At 39.4% G+C, this 14300-nt stretch overlaps 1 protein-coding gene across 1 annotated transcript in view; it reads left to right on the top strand.

Moving 5' to 3' along the window:
- Window positions 1-4681: 4681 nt before the first annotated feature.
- Window positions 4682-14300, top strand: part of prx (periaxin) — a 40827-nt gene continuing 31208 nt past the window's right edge. The window contains 1 exon segment of the mRNA XM_047593401.1: window positions 4682-4787. Coding sequence (XP_047449357.1) covers window positions 4730-4787 — 58 coding nt within the window. The 5' untranslated portion in view covers window positions 4682-4729.

Here is a 14300-nt window from a genome sequence, read left to right as displayed (position 1 = left end):
CAAAGTCAACTTTATGTGCAGCACATATACAGGATTGAAATTACCTTCCTCAGAGGCCTATTTTGTAGCAACTAAAGCAAAAAATGTAAATATAAAATGTTCAAACATTGTAATTTATAAAGGAGGATAAAATATATAATAAGATTAATAATAAAAATATAGTATATTTATGACAAAGTAGACTAAAAAGAAAATGACACATGACAATATACACAAAGTTGCAGTTGAATAGTGCAAAAAGGGATGGAAGGAAAATATAATATAGAGCATAAATATAGATGACAGTGATAAAATGTGAGGAATGTTTTCTTACACCGAGCTAGACTCCATCCTGATTCATCCAATAAACAACCAGACAGACATTCATTTAACTGCTCCTGTCCAAAATAAAAAATAAAAAAAAGCCCAGGAAGTTATTATTCAGCTCTCTGAGCAGTGGGAGCGTAGAAGAAGCTACTGTCGACAAAGCTTTTAAGCTTGAAGATCTGAGCTATGAGGCGACGTCGAAGAAAACCAGAGAGTGATCCTTCTGAGTCACTATCTGTTAAACCCACAGGATCCTCAGCTTTAGCTCTGCCTCTGTGTGTGTGTGTGTGTGTGTCTGTGTGTGTCTATGACTCAGCTCTCAACTACTCTGCACTTTGTGGGGATTAACTGAGGCATGTGGCAGACAAACATCACTTCTAATGAGCACAGAAAATGCATTTATCATCCTGAGAGTTGGCTACACACACTCTGTGAGGGCGTGTCTGTCTGTGGAGTAGAAATCCCAAACTATATAGTTTACTGTTTTGTTTTGGGTCAGTTTATAATTTGGGGAGATTTGGAGTTTATCATAGTTGATCACATTTTGTCTGTTTTCAGGTCTAAAATCAACATGCGCCTGTATCCAATCAACACATGGAATTTTAATATAAAGATTCTATATATAAATATATTGTAGTATCACTGTTGACATGTGATAAACCAACACTTATATTGCTAAAAAAGAGAGAGATATCTGTAATAATGATTATCTCAACTTAACAAAAAGATCAAAACTAATTCTGAATGAGCTCATTTTATTATTGTTTAACTAATTAGAAGGTGGTTGTTTTAAAGTTAGACAGTTATTTAAAGACATTTCAGATATATCTAGTCATTTTTTTTTATTAATAAGTGATTCTTCCCATAATACATAAACTGAATGCTGTTCATGAACATCTTGGATTCATGGATCATTCATGGTCTTTGTCTCTTTTTAAAGACAAGACTCTGAAGTTTCTATCACAAAAGTCAGAATCGCTCTAAGTTGTTTTGTTCTTGACTAATCAAAGTTGACACAAAGCTAAATAAATAAATAAGAAGTTGTCGGGACTTTTGGTTTTTGTTTTGTTTTGAAAAAATGTGTTGGTTAAATCCTATAATGACTTTTATCAGTGAAATCAGAATAAAATGACATATTGCATCATGCAGCATTTATGCAAACACAACTCAACAATATACCACCCAGCAGAATGTTAAATAGTTAAGGAGCTTTGTTGCATGTTTCTCTCTCCACGACCATCAAAGACAAATAAAAGAGAACTATTTACGATGTAGTTGTTAGTGCTGATGTTGGTCCAGGTTTCTTGTACAGAAGGGGGTGGATGCTGTGCAGTTTTCTCTTTTTACCTCCTGTCTTTGACTTTTTCAACCTCACTCACCTGCCTCATGTCTTTTCATACTCCTCTCTGCATTAGTTTCACCCATTTCTCTAGTCCAGGCCCTCCATTTATTTCTTGCTCCTTTTGTGTTTTTCTGGCACTTTTCTTGGATTGCCCTTCTTCATCATTAGAGTCTTTTGTTCCACAGAACGGTTTATTGAAGCTCTTTTGTTCCCTGTCCCTTCCTCCGCTGGGCTGGTGTCTGTATTTGAGTCCTCTGTTCCCAGCTACCGCTGTGCCAGACGTTGACATGAGACAAGAGACAGGACTGAGGATGGAGACAGAAGAAAGGACTTGGCCTTGAAACACTGTTGGAATAACAGGCTCCACAGATGAGGAGTCCTCACCGACAAAACCAAAAGTCTCGTAGGTTGAATCACAACTAGAAAAGGAAGCACACAATGGTCCTGTTGGTTTCTGACCTGCGATAGCTAATATGTTCAGTAACAGAGCCACATCAGATGAGGATCCATTAAAATGTTTTTCTGTTGTATTGTCTTAACTCTAAGTACTGAACAGCATTAATGTTTCAGTCATGTATCTCTTCACAATGTTAGCTGGAGGCAAAACAGAGGGAAACTTGAGGCGAACACCGTCAAGATGAAAATGTCGTCTTGCTGTATCTTTGATGCCAAAACCGGAAAATCAAAAACACTAAATTGAAGTTTTATCACGTACCAACCACTTCCAGACATAGCAGACTTTGGTTTAGCCATTCTTCTTGTTGAAATATGCTAACCGGTGTTTACACGCTATAGTGTTTGAGATGTTTTGCCTCCAGCTAAGCCCCGCCCCTCAAAAAACGTAAACATGTTTACATTGAATTTGAGTTGCGTTTTTTGCCTCTAGCTAACACTGTGACATCACAGTGACGTAGACCATGAGGGGATCTATTGAAATTAAAACAGAGCCAGTGAAAAAAGGTGAAAACTACTCTGCGTTTCTTAAACAAACCTCTTTTATTCTTATTCACCAAATAGCTGTTTAAAATGCCTCCTGACTGCTCTAGTCCCCGCTGAAGAAATGACGAAGCCTTTTTAAAAATATGACATTCAAGTCGATGAAGCCAAATGCTGCAGATCCCAAAGCTGTAACAATAAACGACTGCCTTTTATGGGAATGACTGAATCTAAACTAAAACCGAATACGTATTCAGAAAGGCAGGAACAACATTCTTTTTTCTTTTTTACAAAAACTTATTTTGAAACAAATTGTTTTAAATAAATAAAGTAAAACATCCTATCAAAAAGCTGCCTTTCCTCATGTGACCGCAGTGAATATTTGCGCATGGATTGAGTGACGTTCAAGAGTCAGTGTGTAAAGTCTAGACTCCGTAATACATGATTTAACTACATCATTACTTTTGTCGAATGGATTATTTATTTTTTTACCTTAACTGGGTTTCAGAGGCAGAAAATAACTTTTAGGAAGCAGAGTTAGACCAGGAGATAATTCCGTTGCATTAGTATTGAGACGTCTGCAGTCAGTTTCTCTCGTGTTAGCATTCGTCTATTAGCTCGCTAATTCAGACTGTTGTCTAATGGCAAATGGTCTTGTTTTTATATTGAGCTTTTCTACCTGTTGGTACTTAAACCACTCTTCAGTCATAGACACATCTTCCCATTTGCACACACACATTCTCACACCGGTGCCAAGTAATGGGAGCTACTGGAGGTTCAGTATCTTGCTCAAGGACACTTCAGCATGTGGTACATTCTGGGGATTGAACCTCTAACTTCTATTGTCTCCCACAAGCACCAAATAATCATCACAGTCATGTTCTGCCCTTTCTAGTCAGCCTGAATCTCCTCTATTAGCTGCAATTGATGCAAAACATCAACCAATGCTGCAGATACATTCATAATTATTAAAATAGATAATTAAAGAACAGAATCAGAATTACTTAATTTTACTTTATAATTACTCAAAGTGCACCAGTGTTCACAAGAAAGAGCGATCTAGGCAATATGTAGAATAAGTAGGCAATTAGAAAACATATCATATCAATGTAAGTACAAGTGAACATGTGTTCCGATTGAATATGGGGCTATTGCACTGTGGAAAACTATTGCACAGGGTGAGTCCAGAGTCCAATAAATATATAAATATGTAAAAATATATGACAAGTGAACATGAGTTATTGCACAATCTTAGTAAAAAATATGGATTATTGCACAAGGAGGCATTTATCCAACCAACTGATTAGTGACTGACACTCAGTGAAGAGTGGTACAGATTGATGAGCAATACTTAATTTTAGATTTTCTTTTTCGTAAAGATCCTGTCTTAAATTAGAAGTGTAACTAAAACGCCTATTTTGAACTTTATTCGAATACAAATACTTTCTTTCCTCTCGACATGCTTTTGCACACCCGTACCACAAGTAAAGCTCATGCTGCTGGTCCGTGGTGCCCTGGCTGTAGTTGTGTCTGAATGGTATCCAGTGTCCATCCTCTCTAAGCCCAGGAACAAGGCCCCGCTGGGACACAGCTAAAGCCGCCAGCGCCACAGACAATAGAGCAGGGCTTTATGGAGGGTCGCAGCAAACTGCTGACTGTCCACTACAGCTAATGCACCTCAGTCCTGCCTCATCTGGCTGGTGTCACCCTGCCCGCACAAACACACAAACACACACACATGGATATCTAATGTGTATTTCACACTCAGCGGCAGTTTGCAGAAGAAGTAGAAGTTCATATGTTGATATGTGCACACGCCGATCACACAGTTCCTCTTGTCTTCTGTCCATCCCTTCTCTCTCTGCTCCCCATCCATCCATCCATCCATCCATCATCTATCCATCCCTCTCTCCCCCCCACCCACCCCCAGGACCTCTCCACCCCCATTCCCCCTCTCTCTCTAGCTTCCTTTCTTTCTTTCTATTTGTGATCCACACTGACGGTGCAGCTCAGTCTCCTTTGGGCCCAAACAGTCAAACCGACCCCCCGGCTCGTCTCTAACATCCACCTGCCGCTCCCCAGCTTCCCCGAGTGTGTGGGCTGCTCCATCGGTGCGTCTCCTCCTTGGGCTCCTTGCTGTGGACCATGTGTGAGTGTCTGCGTGGAATATTCAGAGTCACCTGGACGCCCTCCTCCAATGCAGGTCAGGATGAATCACAGTCCTACTCAACAACACGAAGCAACACAATCGCCACACACACACAAAAAAACATATATACTGTAAAAAAACAAAAAAAACAAACGTCTACTAATCTTTGGGTGCTTTTAAGTTTTGTTGAATCTTACATCTTGTCCATATGTTATTATTCTATATGAAAAAGAACCTGATTGCTGATGAGTTGTGGACCAGATGCTGATATGGTTCTTGTTGCTGTTGCTCTAGTTTACGTGATGTTCACACTGTGACTAAAAGTCTGTCACATCTGAATTTTGACAGTTTACTGTGACGTTTAGATGCTAGTTGGATATTAGCATCTATTTCAGGCAGAAAGTGACTTTAAAATGTGTCGATGCTGCATGTAATTCAACCCTGCAGCACTATTTGATATATATATGTGTGTGTATATATATATATATATAGCTAGCATATTAGCACACAAAATACTTTTTTGTTTTAGGTAAAACAGCAACAACAAAAGAGATGGTTACAGACATAAAGGTGGATGTTGTGCAGGTCTCATCCTGTCAGATTCAGAACGTTAATCTGGACTGAGTGTGTTCATTCAGTCTTTACATCCTGGTGAGCAACAGATTTAGATAAAATATGGGGGAAAACATTTTTGCTGATTTTGTCAATTAATAACAACTGGAAGTAAAATGACAGTGGGAAATTATACTTTTTTTTCCACATAATAAAAAATAATTAATAGTCACAATCAGAGTCGTATATTAGAGAGAGTCTGGGGGAGCTAGAGAATGGACCGTCTGGTCCGTCCCTCTATGCTGATTGGTTCTGAGCTGGTCACGTGTTTACTGGGCGCCATGTTGGATACATCTAACCAATATTCACCCACAGAGAAGTGTCAAAAACAGAGAATAAATTAAAAGTCAAAATATGCCACAGTGCTTAGCCGACGGCTCCAGCACAGGATCAGGAAAAGTGAATAAAAACAGAGAAAGTTATGGAGCAGAAGATTAAAAGGAAGAACTGGATGTCAACTGATTTCTCTCTATTGTGTGAAGTAAATGTCAATGTCTCTCTTTGACGTTTGTCAAGATTTTATACAGAAAAAAATAAGTCATACCATCATTCATGTGAACCTTGATCTCACAAACACCCAACACCACTTTACAAATGAAGTTTGAAGTTAACCTAGCCTTATGTTAGCCTTATGCTAGCTAGTTATCTAGACTAAAGGCTCAGAAAAATAGCAGCTAGTGTCATATATACTGTGAAACCCATGTACCATGACAAATTTAATTGACATGTAACTTTACCTCGGTTACTACTAAGTTATTATGGCTAGCATGCTAATGCTATAATGATAATACCTAACAAAACTAACACTAGTTTAATTTTCACTATTTCTGAGTATTTATAATTTTTCTGAGTAATTTCAAACTTTTAACGGTGATGTATGAACACAGAGACTGACGAGAAGATAAACACAGCTCCATGACTGATGAGGTGATTGGGCTACAAAGCATTTTACAGACTCATTTAAGATATTTAAAGTAAGTAGACGCTGGGATATTTAAATGAGGGCCTTTTACATATTGACAGATGTTAGCATAACATTTATAGGCCCGTTAATAGTGAAAGTAAAACATTTATTTCAACATGGGACATCTGTCCCATAGAGTTACACTGTAGAATCTAACCTCTGATGTAGCAAACATGGCGCCATGATTTGAGTTGGACAGACTCTCTCCAATATATGACTCTGTTCACAATTACAAACATAGAAGTGAAGTTGAGTATAGCATTTACCAGGAAAGAGACTAGAAAAGAATTGTGTGTTCCCTTGAGAAAGCTTTTTTAATGGAAATAATGGGAAAAATGTCCAATGAGAAACTCTTAATCCAGCTCTTACTTGAAGCTAATTATGTTTGTTTTTATAATTATTAAATATCCAAAAGCTATTCACAGGCCACAGTGGTGTTTGGTTCACTCCCACATTCATCTATTAATAACTTCAGGTGGAATCACAGGCAGGAAGGCAGGAAGAGACCATTGTGTCTCTGAAAACAATTACTGTGATGATACAACTGTTCAGTGTTTGAACGTTGTGGAGCCATTTTTTTGGGAGGTGAAACCTGTTAATGCTTCGCTTTAAGATAAAACTTGCAATAAACTCAGGGTTGGGTACTTAGCTGAGATGGTTTTAATTCAAGTTTCATGAACATTATGGTTTTTTTTATGGGTTAAAACATTTGGTTTTAGGATAAACACTATAATTAGGTTTATGTTTATGGTTACAATTAGAGTTAGGCACTTAGCTGAGATGTTTAGGAAGTTATAGAGGATGGGGAATGCATCATGTTAATAGAAAGTCTTCACAAAACTACCCAAGCCCTTAGGGGAAATTGAGGTAGACATTGTCTTTTCAAAATAAAAGAAGAATAAAATCGTTCGTAGACATTTAGTCTTGTTGGAGTCAGTTACTATGACTTTTATTTATTTTTATCAAAGAATCTGCTTGAATAACCAAAGGACAATTTTATTTAGGATTATTTCTTAAAGATATCACAAGATTTTTTTATTTTCTTTTTTATGAGATATTTGTTATTTCCTGTAGGTATCTTAAAATCAGTTTGAAAGAAACATGGTATATTCTTTTTTTATTCATTTTTCATCAGTGCAAAACAATGAATGTAAGTTGTGTTTCCACATATGTCCCATCCATCACCCAGAGAAAAATAAATAGGTAGATAATAGATAAACAAACATACAAAGCCATAACAGCAAAAATACCAGCAGGAAACGTGATATATTCTCCGTTACTGGATATTGTGATAAACAGCTGATCAGAATCATATAATTCACGGAGACTTTCTACCAGGAATGAGTATTTTTCCAGTTGAAATTGAAATTAATAACCTCCCCTTCTGGACAGGCTGTTAGAGAAGCCATGATTTATTGCAACACAAACACAGCCTGCTCCAGTTTCTTGACCCATTTAAGCGCTGATGAGGGCGTCGCTGGTAGCTGTGGTTTGGTGAGACCTACACTGGGATGCCACACCTCACCCTTCCTCACCCTTCCTCACCCTTCAACAGCCAAGTCTCCACAAAGTGAAGAGGTCCAAGATGCTTTTAATTTACCGATGAGACTATTCAAGTTCATTCCTTCAGTCCAGAAAAAAAATAAATTAATAAATAAATAAAAAAGTCTGTTATCACCAGGGTGATATGTAAACAGAAGCCTTCCCTTCTTTCCTCCCCCTAGTCTGGCCCAGCCCGTGTTTCACCCACCCAGGCCTCCCCCAGATCTAAATCCTGGCATTGTGTGAGAGCTGGTATGCAACAATGACCATGTTAGCTGACACAGTGCTGGCTGCATGATTTGCTCTGACAGCAACTCCCCCTCCAATGTGTCCCCACCTCCCCCTGGCTCGCCGACCACAGAGACACCTATTGATGATCGGTAGGACTGCGGTCTGGACGGGGCTCTGTGGCTCTGGGACAGTGGTCTGCAGATAAATGTGGTTTAGAAAACCCTCCGGAGGTTTAAAAACAGTGCATGCTCGTATATTTTGACATACAGTGGTGGAAAAAAGTGTGCGGACACCCTTAAAAGTTTACACAATCTCAGATATTATCATGAAATATTTGCGTTTCAAAAGGTGTGGCTGCATTAGACGGACACAAACTAATACAAATTATATTTATTTCGTTTATTGTTTACAAGAAAAACTAACAAAAATATCATAAATGTCACTTACATTAGGCTCCTTGTTTTAGCCAGTTTTGTTTGCGAAGAACTTTCAAATGTGCTGGTTTTATCAAGACATGAAGCAACAAAAATTTAGTCTAAAAAAATAAAAAGGTCAGGGTTTAACCCTTTAAGACCTAAACATCCATCTGTGGTTAAAAAACAAAACAAACAACAACTATATGTACGTAACTAAAACGTTTTTTTGTTGTTTTGTTTTGTTTTTGAGTTCTGACATTATTCTCAGATCTCGTAACTAAAAAACAAAATAATTTGGTATAATTGTTTTTATTTATTTATTTTTCTGTTTGTTTGTTTAGTGGCCCTAATCCTCTTCCGTAGAATTACCGTAATTCACAAATGGACAAAATTGTGTCCGAACACTGGGAACTTGCGCTTTCGGGAAAACAAAGATGTCATTACGGTAATGTTGACGCACCGCTGCTGTCGGCTGCAGGTTGAGGGGCGACGGCGACATTTGTTGGCAAAAACAAAGTAAGTTTATACCACTGATATGTCACGAAGTTCTTCCAGATAAAAGCACGACTTCCCAGTGTTCAGTCACACGTTTGTCAATAGCGCAAACCACCATGAGTTACGGTAATTTAACACACTAACACGTCGCAAGCGATCCATTCGGTTTTAATGGCCTTTTTTTTGTTTTTAGTATTTTGTTTTTGTCTGTACTAAAAGAAATTGCACTTTAGAGTGATTCTCAATGCAGTATTTCACAAATGCATGGGGCGTCATCTGCTCAGTTTGACAGAACAGGTGGGGGACAACAAAAGTTTTACGCAGCCACACGTTGCCTTCAAATACAAGTGTAGAAGAAAGGTTTTGCAATACAAAGTCTACATTTTACAAGGATGTGTGTGAGTCTTAATTGATGGAGGTCACAGTCCATAGAAAAAGGCTAACAAGTGAAAACGCCTGAGCATTTATTTTTCCACAGGTATGCAGGGCCTGCAACGCTTAAACATGAACCTGTAACGACAGAAATAATTTTTCATTAATATGCTAAGTCTTTGATATGAAAAAAAAAAAAAAGTCCAAAAGGAAAAATGTAGCTCCTCATACAAATTCAGACGTCTTGTTATCTACCTTGAAGTTGCAGCTAGTATTTTATCTGAGACAAAGAGCAGGTGTGACAGGAAGTGGTAACACAGCTAGCAGGCTAAAGCAGCAATATACAAGGTGTACATTTCTTTATTTAATAGAAATAATATTTAGCTATTCCATTAGATGAATAGAAACATAAAAAATCAATATTTCCTGAATGAGAGATCAGGGTTGGTGGTGAAACACTGAAACTTCTTCTGGTCTGAGTGTTTGTGTGAATGAGAAACATTGGAAGCACTGACTTTTAAGTATATGTGCAGAACATTACTGTTCCCATCCACTGTCTGGACATTGATTGGATTTTTAATTTTGAATGAGTGTGAATCAGGAGTGAAGTCCAGTGAAATCAGCATCAGTAAACGTTTTAATTGATCAACTTTCACTCATCTGTTGTTGCATCCGTCTCCAAACTCTTATCGTTGAATAAATTTGGCACCGATTAACAATAATTTAGGAGGAGAGTCTGTGCTTCAGATTTGCTTTCTAGGTCCATTTAAACTGTTTCCCTGTAGCTGAATTATTCCACCTAATTCCAAAGTAGTTAACGTGAGCTCTTGTTTAGCTTTGGCTCTTCTCTCTTGGTGCTGTGTGATCAGTTTACATGTGGTTGTGGATCTGTAAAGTGGTTTGAGCTCCACCGCTGTGATATTTGAGTTTCAGACTTAAGAACGAAGCCCCTCGAGTTCAGAATCGCAGGCGGCGCAGTGTGGCAGAGCTCCGTGGAGAATTTAGCCACAGGGATCAACAAAGACTCAGACTGCTATGAGTAATACTTTAGCTTGTGGTTGGCGGTTTTTACTCACCATGCAGCATAGAATAAACCGCCTCACAGCCTCCGGCTGCTTTACGACAAATCATCTGTAAATACAGACACACACATATATTTATATATATATCTACACACATAACATTCAACTCAAAACAGCAGCTGTGGCCCTGAAATACATCACACTGTCTCTAAAACTAGATCCAAGGCCTCCTGATCCTATTTTCAGCCATTTAGGGTAAAAATAACTTCCCAGCATCAGTTGTTGGAGGAGTCGTGCAGACATTCACTGAAAGTAAAGACAGATTGTTTTCTGGTTAATATTGGCTCGACTGTAAATCTTTTCCTTACTACATATTTCTGCAAACATGCATATTAAACTCAGCAGTATACAAGAATGAGAGTTATCCAGAGTAGAGAGACTGACCTTTGAACTTTTACTTTTCAATCCTGTAACATGTGTTTTAGAAACGCTGTAGAGAACTTGTCATTTTCTTGATAATTGTACTGAAGTCCTGCAAGCTTGCAGCCTCAGATCATTAAAAAATAATGCAGTGTTTAGATGTGAACGCTCCTCCATTTCAGGCTGCCATTGGGACACTTAAAAACCCGTAAAAACATCTCCTTTAAGTGATGGATTTCATTAAACATAAAACTACTTTGCAGGTTTTCTGTGACAACATGCAGCAGGCATCTGAGACACAGAGACGCACTAGACTCCCCGGTCTCACTACTCGTACAGACGGTCTACTATGTCATAAACTTTGTTATCTTCTTCTCCTCCCTCCTTCATAATAGTCGAGCTGCCCCCGCCTCTTACCGCCCTAATATGGGGGCATCTCTCTGCCCTCCGGCCAATCAGTTAGTCGGTTGCATCCCTCCTGGAGATGCCATGGGTTCGGGGCCAGGCCTGGTGGTTCAGTGAGGGGAGCAACAGGCTGGCTGGTGGCAAGGGGCAAAGGTTTCAGGCTTGAGAGAGAAGGAGAGGAAAAAGATTAAAAGATAAACACAGACAACAAGTGAAGGAAGTGAGGCCAGGACGTGACTGTGAGAGAGACAGAGTCAGAGTCAGAGCAAGACCAGAAAAGAGGCTGAGATTGAAACTCTGTTGCTGCTGCTGCTGCAGGTGGAGGTCTGTCACCTTTGAACCGCTGGAGGAGACGCGCCGAGGCTGAAAATTAAGGTAGGCAGGGTGGATGTGGTTTAATGAAGTCTCTGAGATGATGGTGCAGAGCAGCAGGGTGTTGCTGTAGGTTGTGGCTCACGGCTGGTCAGAGCAGAGAGGGAAGCAGGTGTCTCTTTAAGTCACAGTTTAACGCAGCTTCATGGAACGGCGTCGGTGTCGGCGCATCTCCTGCAGCTACGCTTTTGTCGCCCTGCGGCTGCATCCAACGTCTGTTTAATTCCATTTTTATATCAGCCTGGAAACTTGTTTTATTTTTCTGAAATGTCGATTTAACACTTGGCAGCAGAGGAGCTGCTGGGAGCTGTGCAGAATAGTTTATGGAGCAGCCTGCAGACTCCACACTGCTGACTTTGGAGAGAATAACAATAGTGCGCTGTTTAGACGCAAAGACGGTTTCAGTGAGACAGCTGCCGCTTGTGTTTATTCCAACATGTCAGCTGCTGGTTACAAACACTCAAGTATTCACTGAGGTTTATGGTAACTATTTGCAGCGTGACAAGTCACTACGAGTTTTTAGAAGAGTGTTTTGTAATCAGACCGGGGTCAAATAATACTTGGACATTACTCTGAGTCTTTATTTAAACCGGTGGCTGTGCCAGGTGGGTGGGGTCTCCATCAGCCCACAACAAATACTTTTAAAACATTTAATTAAAAGCATGTAAACTGCAATTTGCTTTAAAAAATAAAATAGTGTGGAGGTTATGCTTATTATTTTCCCTTCAGTGTTGCATGGGGGGAACACGTCAAAGCGTTTCCTGCTCATTTAAAGCTGTCAGTGAACAACGTGACTCAATCCTTCAGGTTACAACAACATTATTTATTCTGAAAACAAAACTCGACTCAACTCGGAGCGTTTTAACGTCGATAAGCGGAGCTGTCAGAGCAGCTGGTGGCAGTCCCTGTCTTAATGTAACACACCAGCGACAGCTGCAGTGTGGTGGTCATAGGATCTGTTTGGCCCCCAGGTCCTGCTCCACCACTGAGCAGCTCGCCCCCCCCTCCAGCCTGGTATGTACGACGGCTCAAAGTGGGTACAGTGGTCCTGGAGCCAAAACACACCCGCTTTGTGATGGGGGGATCATCAACACATGGGAGACACTGGCTTACACAATGACACAATGCACTGGACTTTCTGAATGTGTCATTCTGATTTTACAAGATCATCAATTTAATTTGTAGTAAAACGACTTATTTATTTGTGCATTTGCTGCCAAAACATGTCCCCATATATGAAACAAGCATGAACTTATTTACTAGCGATTATTTACTTTGCTTTTATGAAAGTGCTGAAGTTAAATCATAGAAAGTCCATAAAACAACGTAGGAATAATATAAAACCATAATATAAAACCATATTAATCAAGTTCAGGAGCATTCATCTTTCTGATCTTCTGACTCATTATTGTTGTAATTCATCCATTATTTTAATAATTTACAGTGAAATCAGAGCAAATTTTATTTCTAGACAACATGTCTGTGTGGAAGATGTGACGAAACCCCCCCCCAAAAAAGCAGCAGGTATAATTTGTGTGTGTGTGTGTGTGTGTCCGTGAGCTGACGTCAAAAATGAAATGATGGATGTTGATAAGAGTTTCCTGGCGACTGACTTTGGGTGGTGGTTGTGGTTGTGGGTGGGGTCCGTTTGAGACCAGCATCTCTGGGGGTCAAGTAGGGTCAAAAGTTAGCTGGGCGGCTCAGGAGGAGGAAGACCTCACGAGGAAACACCGGCTGACGAACATTCGCCGGTGAACTTCCCTCTGAGAGCGGAGAGGATTTTACAGGAAGGAAGGAAGACTCGTATAAACAAACGAATGCAGAGCAGATAACGTTAAATATCCTGACATTCAGCTGGAACCTATTCATCATCCCCTAAACTCTAAGACACGGCTAGTTTGTTGCTATGTTTTATCCCAAAACAACCAGAGTTCCTCTCACCACGTGCCAAGTCAATCTGTCAAAAATATCTCTGTTTCCTGTTGACATGGAGGCATTTCCTGCCCAGAGGCTGACGCCTGTGGGTGTGTCTTGTTTTGTCCATCTGATGTCTCAAAGGGGGAGGAAACATGCTGGGATCTATCTAACTTATCTTGAATGGCTTGTGGGTGATTTTATCTAAAGTGAGCCAAAGTTTCTTCTCCTCTCTGTCTTCTGGAAAAGTTATTAATGTGTTCGTACATTCACCTGATGAACCTTATTTCTCCCTTAAGGCTCCGGGTTTCAAGTTTCCAAAACAGATAATCAATTTTTTTTTAATTATTAAAGGTGTATGTATGCAAAATATAATGAATAAATTAATATTTTCTGACCTCTTCTGGCCTGTCACTACATTATGAGAATTAAACATCAGTATAGACCCCTTCACAGTTTGTAAACAGTGTGATGAGGGGCGGGGCTTAACTGGAGGCAAAACGTCTCAAACACTATAGCTTGTAAACGGTGGTTAGCATACTTCAACAGACTGTTTTGGGAAGAATGGACCAAGAAAACGCATATTTTAGAGAATATACTAATACACTCACTCCCTGAGACAAAGTTACAAATATATTACAAGAACTAAGTGGAACCACTGTGGAGGGTAACGTAGTAAATGCAGCTTCAGCTTGGACCCTGAAACATAACTAACGTTAGCTTGCTATTATCATTAGCATTAGCAAATATCAAGAAGCCTCCAAATAATGATTAACTTAATGTTATTTCAGTCTCAATTTAG

This window comes from Mugil cephalus, chromosome 9 (genome assembly GCF_022458985.1).
Source record: "Mugil cephalus isolate CIBA_MC_2020 chromosome 9, CIBA_Mcephalus_1.1, whole genome shotgun sequence".
NCBI lineage: Eukaryota > Metazoa > Chordata > Actinopteri > Mugiliformes > Mugilidae > Mugil > Mugil cephalus.
The sequence above is the reverse complement of the archived record's forward strand: the minus strand, read 5'-3'. Positions and strand labels throughout refer to the sequence as shown.